The following is a 14328-nucleotide window of genomic DNA, read 5'->3' on the forward strand; positions in this document are numbered from 1 at the left end:
AAACTACCGAGTATATATTAGATAATAATCACATTACACAACTGTAACCATTACAGTGAAATTTAAGCGTTTGAAAACAAACTGAGTAATGATGACATTACTAAAAACTAAATCTTTCAAGAGCCTTAGGCCAAGACATGAGCCAAGTCAGCCAAAACAGCATGGTGTGGCAAGCCAGCAAGAGCTGGAGCATGCTTGCAGACACCCTTGGCGAGCTTTCCGAACCAGACATGGTGATCAACTGGAACAGCAACACTGCCAACGACATGGAAGAAGGCCTCAGCGCCATTGGCGAAGGAAACGTGGAACAAAACAAGACCACCTTCCTTGCAGTGAGAGAAGGCCAAGACTTCCTTGACAGCAGCTGGAGCAGTCCAGGCAAAGTGAGCACCGCACTTGAGACCATCGAATTCACCATTAGGAACAAAGTGAAGAACCTTGGCGCCATGATGAACACCCTTGACGAGACCGCCGTGGAGAGCCAGATCGGCAGCACCAAAGTCAAGGTGAAGAGCAGAGACAGCGAAGACGCTGACAGCAGAGATCAAAGCAACAATAGCGTTCATTGTGTACTTAGTATCGGTCCTCTACGTATGTCATCCCTGTATATCCAACGCTGTAATCCACAACAATCCTTTACTCCAAGAACTCCCCTTAATCTGTTCCTATTCCAAGCCTTGTAACTTCTAGACATGTTTTTGTGGATGCCTAGTATCACTGAATTATCATGTTATACAACTGCTTCTTCATAGCCGTCCAAGTAATTAATATTATTGACAGGTACAATATTATGCACCTTTTAAAGTTCCACTACTGTTAAGCCTATGAATATGCTTTGAACATACCGATAGGCTCAACCATCCAGGTGACACTGTACTATCATCTCATCTACATTTTAAAGTGTACCAAGTTCCAATAGCAAATGTTTCCTAAATAAGCACGTAGAATGTTTCAAACTAGTTTATAAGTTGGCACAGCCAACACACTCAATATGAGTTGACAAATATTAATCTGCATTACTTTTGCAGAATTTTAAAACGATATATTGAAATTAGCAAAAGGAGAAACAAGAGAACCAACCCTTCTTCTCTGGATAAAAGGTCCTGAACTGTTCTAGTACCCAATGAGGTACACTACTTAGTAACCACTGGTTTAAATAGAGCATATTTATTTCTTCTGAGGTATAAGAAGTCTTTCTGTCGAATACATCTAAATTTTCAGACGTATCCACAAGTCTGTCCTTTAGCAACTGTAAACGCGAGTTGTTGCTCAAAGAGGCCAGTCTGAGATTAAATATATTCCGGTTGATCTCATTCCATTCATTATCCACTCTTTCAAAATAGTATATATTTAATCCATAGTGATTTTTTATAATCAACTTCATTACTGGAGGGTGTCCCTCCCTTGAATAAACTTCACACGACAAACACCTTTCGTTATCAGTTCCTTGCCAAATAGCCATCTTTACTCCATCTATAACCCTTTTAACATTAGCATTCATAGGTGTTTGATATTCAAATCTAGTGACCGTTTTGTCGCTGTAATTGTAAATTTTAAAGGCATGTTCGCTAATGTTATTGATATCGAATGTTGTATCAACTAGTGTGCCACTAAAGACTTCTTTTGGAATAGGACCAAGTGAACCATGTGTAATGGAGAAATTACTAGCATTACAACCAAACCACTGATCATTTGCATATTCAAATGTTGAAGCTTGTCCCTTATCAGTACTGTCAATTTCATAAATGTAAGCCAAATGCTTGCGTCCAGTGGTCAGGAAGTGTGCACGATCACATATTTTGCCATTTCCAGACTCCCATATCTTTTTATTATCATGATATATACTAGTAGTCCTAAATTCAGGGACTATTGTTGTTGAGATTGCATGCTTGTCAAAATAATCCAATACATGGCATAGATCCCTAGAAAGTCCCCTAAAATCAATTTTGATCTCTGTAGATAGGTGAGTTACGAGTTTCTTCAGCTTTTCTGTATATAGTCTAAAATCCAGTGATATCCAGATATTACCTTTCTTCTCAAAGCAGTGAGGAGTAATGATACCAGAGGAAAGAATGTCGAGACGACATAGAGAGGATACATCCGTTGAGTAGGTCCAAGCATTGATACATTTTCCAGATGAGCTCTTCCATAACACGCTTTTACCATCCACAACTTCCAAAATGGACCTGTCATCCTTTGGTTTGAAGGTCTTGTATATGACATCATTATAGGTATACTCATAGAAGGCAAGATCTCCAGTAGGCTTGGTCGATATATCTAGAGTTATAGGATTATCAAAAGTGGTATCCGTATGTGTTACAAGAGAATATCTATACATTGTAGTCAACAGCTCATCATACTTGGTCTTTCTAATGAGATACCATTCCTTGTCCTTCTTAACCAGGTACTTGTACCGCACCTCAGTATCAGTGTTGATGGAGAGGCTAATGAGTGAATCATATCCATCCTTTGAGGATATAACGACGGTAACACATTTTTGGTCAGAAGCTCCCATCCATACGGTTCCATCAGAGTCTACTACCTTTCCAATTCCAGCAATAAACTTGGGTGAGTATGTAACACTCTTGACATCCTCGTATGTAGTCTCTGTAGCAGTAATCTTATCCCTATCTACGGTTCCAGAAATGTTCAGTGTATAGACATTGGGGTCAGACTCATCCCCTAGAATAGACTTTGCATCAATCTTTACACCTACACTCTGTATACCAAGCTTATTCTTAAATTCATCTTCTTTAAGAGTAACCCATCTACCTTCCACCTTTGTAAAGTAGCGATGTTCAAAAGAGCTTCCCATCTTGAGGAGTAGTCTGATGAATAAGGCACCACCCTTAGTGATATGCTCAGATGAAATGCAATATTCGTCATGGTATTTCCTATACCATATGGTAGACTCTCCAAAGAAAACGGCGGTAACATGCCTTCCAAGATGTGGAGTGTATCTTAGTATAGTAATATCTCCCATCACATCCTTATGTCCAGTAACAATACCAATGTCTGGCTTTGATAGATCAAGCTGCGTATCTTGTACCCTTTCAGAGTCATTAACAGGAACTAGATACTGATCATAGACATCCTCATCAATGGGCGACCAACTGTTTGAAGACTTTAGGAAGCAGAGATTCTCAACCTGGTAGGAGTGGTTTATGATGGACAGAAGTGTATAGTCACCAATTATTGACATCTGAAACTCTGTGGCATATTGATTATGTCCAGCTTCCCAAACTTCTGTAGAACCATCAGCAACAGTGGTTAGTACATAGCCAGGTAGTGGTCTTCCATAGAGTATCTCATAGCCGTTCTGAGTATACCTGAAGCTCTCAAAGAAGTTGGTGTCCAAGTTATCCAGATCAAGTTTAATTCTAGGAGTCTTGACATAGCTTCTTAGCCACTCATGGAAGGTATTGTAATTAGTGGAAGACCAGTTGCCAGCCTTTCTGCAAAAGTACATTGGGGTTATGACATCCGAGGAGAGTACATCCAGACGACAGTGTAGTTCATCCTTGCCATACATAGCTACAGTAAGACACTTGTCCTTGTCACTCTTCCAAACACTCTTGCTATTGTCCGATAAGCCATTAAAGTAGTCATTAGCCTTGGCAGAGTAGAGACATCTGGTACCATTCAAGGAGTCTTCATGGAGATCCACTCTATCATGGTCGACATTGACTGTGTCAAGAGTAACTGCATTCTTGTACTGAGGTATAGTAGCTATGGCAACAGCGGTAGTCACATTGTTAGCCTGCTTCTTCTCAATGAGTCTCTTGTCATAGCCACGTTCATCAATATGTCTCCACTTATCAGTCTTCTCAAAGTGTTTGAAACCACAGTAGTCCTCATTCCTTACAAAGAAACTTAGTAGTGGAACTTTACTCTTATCAGTACCCGGTACAGAGAGAATGAATATACATTGCTCCTTATCCTCTGCCTGCCATATGGTAGTCTCAGTTTCCTTTACCTCCTGAACATGGTAGCCAGGTAATGGTGAATAAGCTCTGTGTACTATACCATTGAAGACGTTGTCACAGAAGTACACATTCTGAGGAGTCTTGTCACTTAGGTTGAATACAGTAGGAGTAGTAGTCTTGTAGTCATTCTTTGGTCCGAGTAACTGGTGGGAGAATGTCCATTTGTCCCTCATCTCATAGACCATGAACTTGGATTCATCCATATAGTCCACAAAGACTGTTATAAATGGGTTTTTTCCAGGCTTGTCATGGAACATTAGGTACTTACACTCCTCCTTTTCAGTACCTTCCCAGATTGTAAGACTTCCATAAACCACCTTATTAATGCTGCCCTTTTCAGGAATAAAGACTGTAGTAGGATAACCATCTAGTGTACAGTTGGTAACTATATAGGCGTTGGACTCCTCATAGTGGACAATGTCAAGAATGGAAGGATCCTCTGGTCCATCACAGTCTGTAAATTTCTTGGATTCTACTAGTTTATCAAGAGAGGCCTGTGACTCCATCAGTTCTTGTCTGAGCCTACCAACGTCTGTATGTTTACCATGTGCAGTAGCCTTGATTTCAGAGAGTAGTCTATCGTGAACGTCCTTGTTAATAGATTCCCATTTACTACCACTCTTGACAAGGTAGCTGTGTTTGAATGCTCCATTAGTGTCTTCAGAGAGCATGTGTAACAAGGTAGGATTATCAGATGGGTAGAGTCTCACCAGGATTGCTTTCTCTTTATCACCCTTCCATAGTACAGCTTGTCCATTAGAAACACTAGCGGCATACTTTCCAGCCTTTGGAACATAGAAACGAGTATTAACCTTGTTGAAGAGTGTCTCAAATACTCTACATTCTCCTGTATCCTGGTTGGTAGAGATGTCAAGGGAGAATGAGGATGTTGAGGGTACGGCAAGTCTAACCTTGGCAAACTCCTCACTGTAGTTGTCAATGGATTTCCATCCACCATCAGTCTTTAGTAGGTACAATGAGAAGGATCTTCCAGACATGTAGATTAGTACTGGTTTCTTATCCTTTATATGGACGGTACAGTAGCTACATCTTCCAGTGTCATCAGACCATACAGTTTCTTGTCCAAATACTACCTTGTTTGGTTGTTCCTTCACTGCAACTATGAGTCGAGTTGGGACATCATCTATTGCATAGTCAAATGATCTATAGCGTTGTGGATCTGGTCGACCAATGTCAAGGAATATCTCCTTTACCGGAGCTCTCTTGGATGGTTGAGTAGACTTTTGATCAGGTTGAGAAACTGGAGTGATTTCTTTGATATTTTTTGGTCTATAAGCATCACTTTTCAGAGAGTCACGTTTGGTATTAAAGTCTTCCTTAGTGATATTCCTCCATCCACTGTTACACTTCTCAAAGTACTTCATGGAGCTTTTATCATTGGTATTCTTGACTGTCATACGAAACAAGTGTTCTTGTCCATCCTTGAGATAGGATGTCACAAATGTGCATCTTTCTCCTTCCTCAGCAGTCCATATGGAGACTCCACTATGTGCAATGTAGGATGCGTGGTGACCACTATTTGGAGAGTAGAAGCGAGTGTCTATTCCATATAGTGAAGCTTGGAATATTCTGCATCCAGTGGTATCAGAAACTGAGGAAATGTCAAGAGTAAATTGAGATGAGGATGTAGGAGCAGTCCTTATCTTCTTGAACTCGTAATCAAAGTCCTCAGTTTCTGTCCATTTACCATCTTCATCCTTGTACAAACTACTGTAAGTCTCTCCTTGAATGAATCTGACAATGTAAAGTAACTTCGGTTTATTATCCTTGAGATATAGCATTATGATAGTACACTTGCCATTCTCAGTGCTCCAGAGGTAAGCCCCGCCATTCACAAGTCTATTTATTGTAACGTTGTCCTTTGGAATAAACATCTTTACGGGGACGTTATCAACGGTATAGTCGAATGATTGACCTTTATTAGCATCAAATTTGGCAATGTCTACTGTTCTACTAGCTATTAGAAGATGGTGTTGTTTAATCCTATTCTCAATAGTCTTCTTTAGCTCCTCAAGCTTCTTCTTGTGGTCCTCTTCTTTACCATCTTTCCACTGCTTACCATCATGGTATCTGTAAACCTTGCTCTGCTTATTATTCTTATCCCTGGTGACAAGTACTGCAAGAGTGGGCTTCTCTCCATCCATATACAAGAGAGCTGAAAGACACATTACATCCTTCTTACCTGGCCATATTGTATCAGATCCATAGGTAAGTTTAGAGGTACCATTTCCAGCTGTGCATTTTAGGACTGGGACTGTATCCTCCATGTCATTAACAACGGTAAACTTGGCAGTGTCAATGAAGCTCTTGGCTTTAGTATCCTTAGACGCAGTAGCTACAGAGGTTTCTGGATTCTTGGCTTCATGAAGTACCCTTTCATAATAGTCACCATTTACACCCTCCCACTTGTCGTTGCTAAAGACACGGAAACAGTCATGGAGAGTCTCTTCTATACTGTTATGGGTAAAGGATACACCAATGATACCAGACTTTCCAAAGTAAAAAGTGGCTGATGAACAAGATTGATTTCCATCAGCTTGCCATACTTCTTTGCCGTCGTAAACAAGTTTGGGTACCTTTACACCTCTTTTGGCAGTGCAGTTTAATACTGGTATTCCCTCGTATTTTTCCACCTTCATGTCAAATAGAGTAGAGTCTACCTTTGTTCTATAGGCAGATGCATTAGCATTACTAGGTATTTCAACCTCATCAAATGTCCTTTCTAGGGAACTCTTGTCAACAAAGGTCCACTTACCCCTTACTAGTTTACAGTACTCTTTGGTAGTGCTTTCCGTGACTCTCTTGTATGTCAAGTTGGCAGCTACTGGTCCACCGGATCCAAGGTAGACTTTTGCCTTTACCAGAGTATCCTTGTTATTCATGCTGTCTATACCCTTCCAAACAGGCTTATAATCATGCAAGAGTAGGGGTATATTGGCATCTTGCTTGGCTGTATAGGTAACCACTGAAAGAGTTCCCTCAGTATACTTTCCTACAGTAACCAGGGACATGTTCATCTTGTGCTCCAAAGGCTTCTCTGTAGGCTCCGCAGTACTAGTTACCTCAAGGGTAGTCTTGATAGTTTCTTGCATATTCTCATGATACGCCTTGACATGCTTTAAATCTTCTTCCAGGTCCTCGCCAACATCCTCAATGTCTGGACGAATACTAGGCTTGGAGTTTACGGTTACTTTAGTAGTACTCTTTCCTACTGCAGTTGGTGTAACAGTAGGTTTTGCTCCTGGGAGAGGAACTCTTGGACCTGTCTTCCTGAGTTCTCCAGGCATAGGGGGTGGAGTCCTTTGAGCATTAGGACCGTGTCTATTGGCATGTGAACCACCAGGTGGAAGTGCTAGAGGTGGTTGTCTCAGTCCAGTCTCCTTAGATCCCTTTTTAACATCTGCTCCTTTACCGCTAAGAGCAGGAGGATCTACACCACTGCATAATCTGCAGATGAGTAAAAGAATGAGTGTGGTGATCTTCATTCTTCTGAACTGCATTAAATCCATAAGTGTTCTTTGATAATTGGCTGTGCAGAGGTTTTCTCTTATTCCTCTTCTTTAAATCAAAATCCTAAAATGGAAAGTCATTCCTTCTTTGAGGAATACTGTCTTTCTTATAAATGTAATAGGTCTCATTCCATCTTTAAAATTACAATGGATGTGAAACTATTGCCTATAGTCTCAAACAGCCTTGTGTATATCCGGGCAGTGCAATATGAATAGTCAGAGGGGTGGTAAATCTACGCTTCATAATTAAGCTATCATTTCTCCTATGTCTATATCCATTTCACACTTCTATGGCTAGTAGATAAAGTATGTCTGGCACGTATATTTATGTGTATATACCTAACTGGAAGAAGACTTTAGGATTGTTACGAAAGGAAGAGAGGATATGGGGAAGAGAGCCTTTAATATTGCTAAATTCCGGCTTATTAATGCATTAACTCTCGTAATATGATTAACATTATAGTGTGATTCATACTGGGTTCTTTATGGCATATACTCCGAGCATGTTAGGGTATTATACGGATGCTTCAATCCACCAAGGATATACTGAGAAGGCCCATATTATGTATTTATAGTTTAGTTATTAAGCGCATTACTATACATACATCCTATTTAAACTGTAGAGTAAGCGTACTGGATAAGGTGTCCAGTGCAGTAAATGAAATGATAACCTTTTCCAGGGAAGATTCCAGATGTGTAGTCCCTCCAGAATGTGCCCAAACCTTTTTCCGTGTCTTTTAAGCACTGTAACTAAAGTCTATTGCTGCGGATATTTCAAAAGTGAAGTTCTTTACCTTGTGAATTCTCCGTAAATTCTCAACTGCATTCACCCCTTACGCAGAGATTCTAGAGGTATCCATTAGCACTTTTGCTGTCTAATACTTGCATAAGCATGGCCCTTCACTAAAATTTCATGGGTGCTATAAAACCAGTATTCTCTCCCTAGTGATGTCTCTTCCTCTATTCTCTGTCCATCCTTAGTTTCCGAGTAAATGAGAGCCTTCCCGCCATCCATAGCACTTTTAACGAGAGACTCCACCATAGTAGCATGCACCAATACTTTAACCAGTGATTAATTAGCAAACAGAACAACAGATTCTATACTACACATTGGTCATACCAAAGAACCTTTTGGTAGCTACTCTACCTTCCTACATGAGATTCCCTGTATCTTTTATACCCTGTACCATTCCATTACATCCATAATTCCATTCTAGTAGTACACCTCTGTTGTCTATGCTCCCTTGGAGAAATTCCTCCTCAAACAGTTCCTCCTAACACTCTATTTCTAGCTACCATGCATTAGATCACTAACCATCCATACTGCAACTATTACAATGAGTGAACAAACTGCATTAACGACCTGGTAAGTAGTCCTGGTGAGGAATAAACTGAGGGAGAAGGACCATGGGGAGGTCCTACACATTAATTCCACCAGAGTGAAGAAATTTCTCTCATCACCACAAATTTCCTCCCATTTTCCTCTCGTCAATCCGATTATGAAAATGTGTGACTGGAAGGCTAATCTGAGGTCCTCCACGAGACTGTCTAGTAGGAGAACAGAAGGGAGACCGCCCTGACGACTGAATAAATGCCAATATACAAATAACAGGGAATGCAAATACTTCAAATACTAACATTATGTGATGTGTGCCTATTTAAAATCTGCATTTAAAAGTTCAGGCTGCGTTGCATTGAGCTTGTTTAATGCACTCTTCTATGATATTAGATAGGGAGTCACTACCATGAACATCTTCAGTCCTACAGGTCCTAATGAGGGAGCCACTATGAAAAACCCAAACCGATGTGCACAAACGTAAAATACTTGCATCGTGAGCTGCGATAAATGTTGTACAATGTTGGAAGTGCGCCCTTATAATTTCGTAAATTGGGACACCCTCCTTTGTTACTCCAAGTTCATCTTCCGGAGGCTCATCAACCAGGAGGACCTTGTAGAATTCTCTATAGAGCACCAACCTAGCAACAAGCAATGTACGTAGCTGTGAGTTTGAAAGCACAGCTCCATGGTCAATGTTCACATTATCCACAGAAGAGGTCTCGTGTGGTTTCAGAGTAGGCCCGTAATAAGCTCTCTTGAGATAATCCGGTAAATCCTTGTGATAGTGCTCGGGTATGATGATGGTATCAAGACCCTTTCCACCTGAAATATTCTCGACAAACTTGATCAAGCCACAATTTTCCAAGGCCATTTCAATACCGATATCATCAAATAACATTCTTGGATCAATGAATCTGCGAACAGTCCAACCTCTGAATACAAATGGTAGTTGAGGTAGCACTCCAATAATCTGCCTAGTCAGATTCTTTGGCATATCATTCAAGTCGCAGCCATCAAGCAAAACAGAACCTTCTCTATTTCTAGCCAAGTTCTGAAGTACGGAAAGCATGGTGGACTTTCCTGCACCAGTTCTACCAATGACTCCAATAATGTCCGAGGTATTAGCCGAGCATGTGACATTCTTGAGAATAGGATACTTCTCATTGGTAGAAGTGATGTATACACTAACATTATCCAACTTTATCCTAGTAGTACCTGGAACTGCATACTTGGAGATGTCAAGTATATTAACATGGTGGTTGAAAAAGAGCATCTTGAGACTAGTACATCTAGCAGCTCTTCTATCAGCATGCTCACTACGTCGCCTTCTACGAAGGGTATCCTTAATATCTTCATCTGCTATCTTATCATCTCCACTTGACGCAGAACGATCTAGAATAACATCAGTCTGGTGAATGTTCCTCTTTTTGTCAAACTTGATCTTGGTGCTTGGAGGGACGAAATTCTCAAACCTCCTGATTGATCCCATGTACAATTCAAGGAAGCAATAGAGTTTTAGAAAGGTTGCAAATGTTCCACAGAAGCTTAGGAATAATGAATATGCCATGGCATAGTAGCCTACCTGCACCTCGGTACCGGATACTCTGGACTTGACCAGAGGGAAAAGGAGAATGAACAATGCCAACGGAGAAAGCAGAGTTCTGAATGAAATGGATGTCCAAGTTGTGGCGGAGAAAGTCAAGTAGTTGCATCTCAAGTTATAATCAACATGCTCAACAAGGCTATGCAGCAACTCCCATTCCTTCTTGAAACTACGATAGAGGGGTAGGCCAGATATGGCAGATTCAATTGTAGCATTGATCTGGTTGAAAGTTTCCAAACGTGCAAAGTAGACATTCTTGCATGACCTGACATAGTAATATACTACAAACCTCAGGATTATAAACCCAAGTAATATAGCAATTGGAGTGGACCATGGCATCATGAAGAATAGCGTCAACATCTGAACTGCAGTTTCAATGGAAAGCACAAAAACATCGTGGAGATAGTAACTCAAGAAGTTGTCAATGAAGAATGTGTCCATGTACAAAAAGGTCTGAATGCTACTGAAGGATTTTTTGATCTTTAGAACCGTAGAACTGTTAACAAATAGAGAGTTTACAGCATACTCATGAATTCTCCTTGATACGTTGGAAAAGGCTTGAGTCATTGCAATTGTACGCATAATAGATCCAACAATAACTGACGCAGAAAGAACAACAATCCATCCCAAAGCCTTAATGCAGTACTTCTTAACTTCCTCAAGCGAAACTGACGTGTGACTATGCTCATTTGCGTAATCAACAATGGAGTCAGAGACCTTGGAGGTGATGATAAATTTAGTACTATCCAATGTTGAAAACAAAAGAGTGAATACGACAAAGAAGAAGATGGGCCAACCCGCCGCACGGAAGTAGACACCAAACTGTGTGATAATGTTGTCTCTATCATCCTTGACCTCGTTTCTTTTGTACAATATCTGAACTGTTGGAGATTCCGCATATTTGGATTCAACAATCTCTCTACGCCTGCCACGGGCATAGTCATCAGAGTGGCATTGTTGGCGAACATCATCCGACATGTAAGTAGGTACCACTCTCTCATCAGATAGAGTTGGAGGTTCAAGATTACCAACCTCATTCTTTATGAATGAACTTAGCATGTTCTCATGCACGAGAGTCTCATTCCTCAATGTGTATATTGGGGCATCCGGGAACACACCTAAAACTTCAGATGATACACAGGCATCCAAAATATTCTTTGAGATGGTAAGTACCGTAGATACATCACCCTTTGCCAGCAAGCCTTTTCCATTCTCAAACAAGTTCTTGAAGATTACCTTGGCAACAAATGGGTCAAGGCCAGTAAATGAATCATCTATTATAACAAGGAATGAATGTCCAGATTCACTCTCTCTATTAGTCTTACTGAATATGAGGTAGGCATAAATGGCACGAGCAAGTCCAATTCTCATTCTCTGACCTCCACTGAGAGAATAACCACATTCAGAAATAGTACGCATGTCACCTCCTTTCCAAGTGGAAATGTCGTGCTCCAGCTCAACTGCCTTGATGACAGTCATGTAGACATCCTCATCAAATATGTGACCAAAGGTAATGTTAGCCCTGATGGTACCCTTTTGAAGCCATATGTCTTGAGAAGCATAGAATATTGGCATGTTGGTAGAGAGAGGCAAGACAGCCATTGATCCTTCTACCAGAGTCATGTCACCAAGAACCGCCTTGACAAAGTTGGTCTTACCAGAACCTTTAGCACCGGTAACGATGGCAAGGTCACCAGTATTGAGGACAAAGTCAAGGTTCCTAAGACAAGTGGTACCAGTATTGTCAATAAGATCCTTCCTGCTATTGATCCAGGCAAAGGAGGCCTTCTTGAACATTACAACTAGGCCTTTTGGCAGTGTCTTGTTCTTGTCAGGTAATACCTCTGGCAGAACAGTCTTCCCAGTAAACTTGTTATCCGGAAGATAAAAATTTGGAGAACAAGTTCTGAAGAAACGGTCTACCCTCAGGAATGAGCTGAATGTATAGACAAAGAGTTTGAGCTTTAGAGGGAGTATGTTCAATGGGATGATAATCTTCATGAGAATGTATACTGCAGTCAACAGCTCAGCAGGTTTTATACTCTTTATATCAGCAGCATCTTTAACCTGTCCCATGAAATCATTTACAACAAGAATAATGTCCACACAAATGATGGCGGTAAACAAGATTTTATTGAAGAGGGAGAGAATGAAACGGACAACCACAATGTTGAGTTCATCGTTTCTAGCTTCTGTAATAGCATTTTGACTGATATCATCCAGTGCCATTCTTTCAATTAAGAGCAGATTTGGAACTATCTCATTAATCTTTGTAATTCTATGGTCTCTGATTCCAAAGTAGTACTTCATTAGGAGGCCATTGAGAACCTCCATAATAATCATACATCCTACCAAGGAGAGAGAGATTAAGAGAATAGTCATTGCTCCCATGTTGAATTGGCTACTCATTAAAATCATACCGTATGTGAAGGCCGTCAGAAAATCAATCATTCCCGCCATGAACTCCACAAAGAGCGGAATGTAGTATGGGTCGTTTAGCACTAGAGGGTAGATCTTGGGGGTGAAATCATTATTCTTGTAACGTCTAGCTGGGCACAAGAGTGGATTATATGTGCACAAGTTTTCTCCGGAACATCCATGGATGATACTGTTGCACTGTCCTCCCTTTGCCTGAAAGTTTCCAAATTGACTCCTTCTGTAGCATAAACCGTGTTGAAACAGTGAAATACGAACAGATGAATCCATCACAATTTCAAGTCTTTGCACGTAGTAGTTGATGTGGTCCATGCAAATTTCCTTGAACAACTCCATGAGAATGATGGACAGGGCTAGTCCTAAAAATGCCATGAACCTAAAGTCTCTGTCGGACAATAGGCCAAGCAACTTGTGAAGAAAGATGGCAATACTCATGCCAACTGCATTCATAACAACAATTCCCAGCAGAGCAGTGAGTAGTCTCCTCCAAAAGGTGAGGAAGATGGCTCTGCAGAGAATGTGCTTTACGGGTTTGGGGGCTTTCTTTCGCCCATCCTTACCCATGTATTCATATGCCTCCAGACTTGCGATACCATCACTAACGTGTTTTGAGAAGATTGGTTGCCAGTAGAGTATCTGGTCTGCCAGTGGAAGTGGGTGGATCATATAAGGGTCCAGGTATCTCTTTGCTGTTTCTCTGGCCCACTTGGACATCCATGCCATAAAGACAAAGTTGAAGATGCCTCTGTCGTCAAAGTATTTGAACTTCCTACCATCTGGCGCCTTGGACGTCTTCCTGGTCAGCTCCACTTCACTCTCCCAAAAGTGATGGACGTTCTCTGGAGGAGCTGCTGTCTTCTCCATTTTTCGGAGGTGTTATTCCTTCTAATGTGTGATTCTCTGACATGTATTAGAATCCCGAGGCGTGAAATGTTTAGGAATTAGCCATTTACAGGAGCTAAAATACACAAATGGACGTGATAACCATCTCAAGTTTGAAATCCCACCAGCACGTCCATAAATTAAAGGATAATGCCGGGGCTTGGGTTGTTTGTCGTTATCCCTACATGCACATTGCGACAGTGAAAATTCCTCGGGGCTTCGATACACCTCAGTGTCTTTACTCTGTCCGTGTTGCGTTTGTATAAAGCACTTCGCTGTACGGAATGGGCAGGAAAGTCGCCGTTGGATCCGAAAACTTTGCACATGCAGTATCACCTCCGGGATTCGGAGAATCCTCCCCATTTAATGGATTTAGCCATTGTTCCTGAGCGGTTTACACCTCAAAACGAGACGGAATCTCCTTTCTGTGTAACGATTTGGGGGTTCGTTTTCGGGTTTAAATCTCAATGGCTGTCATTTTGGAATCCTTCCAATCTTGCACATGTGTTCTCCCCTCGTGGCGAGACAGACTTTCCGGATTCAGGAGTTGAT

General features: G+C 41.1%; 3 protein-coding genes across 3 annotated transcripts; all 3 read right to left on the reverse strand.

Annotated features, from left to right (window-relative positions):
• Positions 1–125: 125 nt before the first annotated feature.
• BEWA_022740 (signal peptide-containing protein) lies at positions 126–566 on the reverse strand (the record flags this gene model as incomplete). The annotated part of the gene is made up of 1 exon (XM_004829035.1): positions 126–566. The coding sequence occupies one exon, from the start codon at positions 564–566 to the stop codon at positions 126–128; it is 441 nt and encodes a 146-aa protein (XP_004829092.1).
• A 485-nt stretch (positions 567–1051) lies between these two features.
• BEWA_022750 (hypothetical protein) lies at positions 1052–7492 on the reverse strand (the record flags this gene model as incomplete). The annotated part of the gene is made up of 1 exon (XM_004829036.1): positions 1052–7492. One exon carries the CDS (start codon positions 7490–7492, stop codon positions 1052–1054), a length of 6441 nt encoding a protein of 2146 aa, XP_004829093.1.
• Positions 7493–9195: 1703 nt separating this feature from the next.
• Positions 9196–13758, reverse strand: BEWA_022760 (ABC transporter, ATP-binding protein domain containing protein; the record flags this gene model as incomplete). Its single annotated transcript, XM_004829037.1, has 1 exon — positions 9196–13758. One exon carries the CDS (start codon positions 13756–13758, stop codon positions 9196–9198), a length of 4563 nt encoding a protein of 1520 aa, XP_004829094.1.
• Between the last annotated feature and the right edge of the window lie 570 nt (positions 13759–14328).

The sequence above is a fragment of the Theileria equi genome, chromosome 1 (genome assembly GCF_000342415.1).
Source record: "Theileria equi strain WA chromosome 1, complete sequence".
In the NCBI taxonomy this organism is placed as follows: Eukaryota; Apicomplexa; class Aconoidasida; order Piroplasmida; family Theileriidae; genus Theileria; species Theileria equi.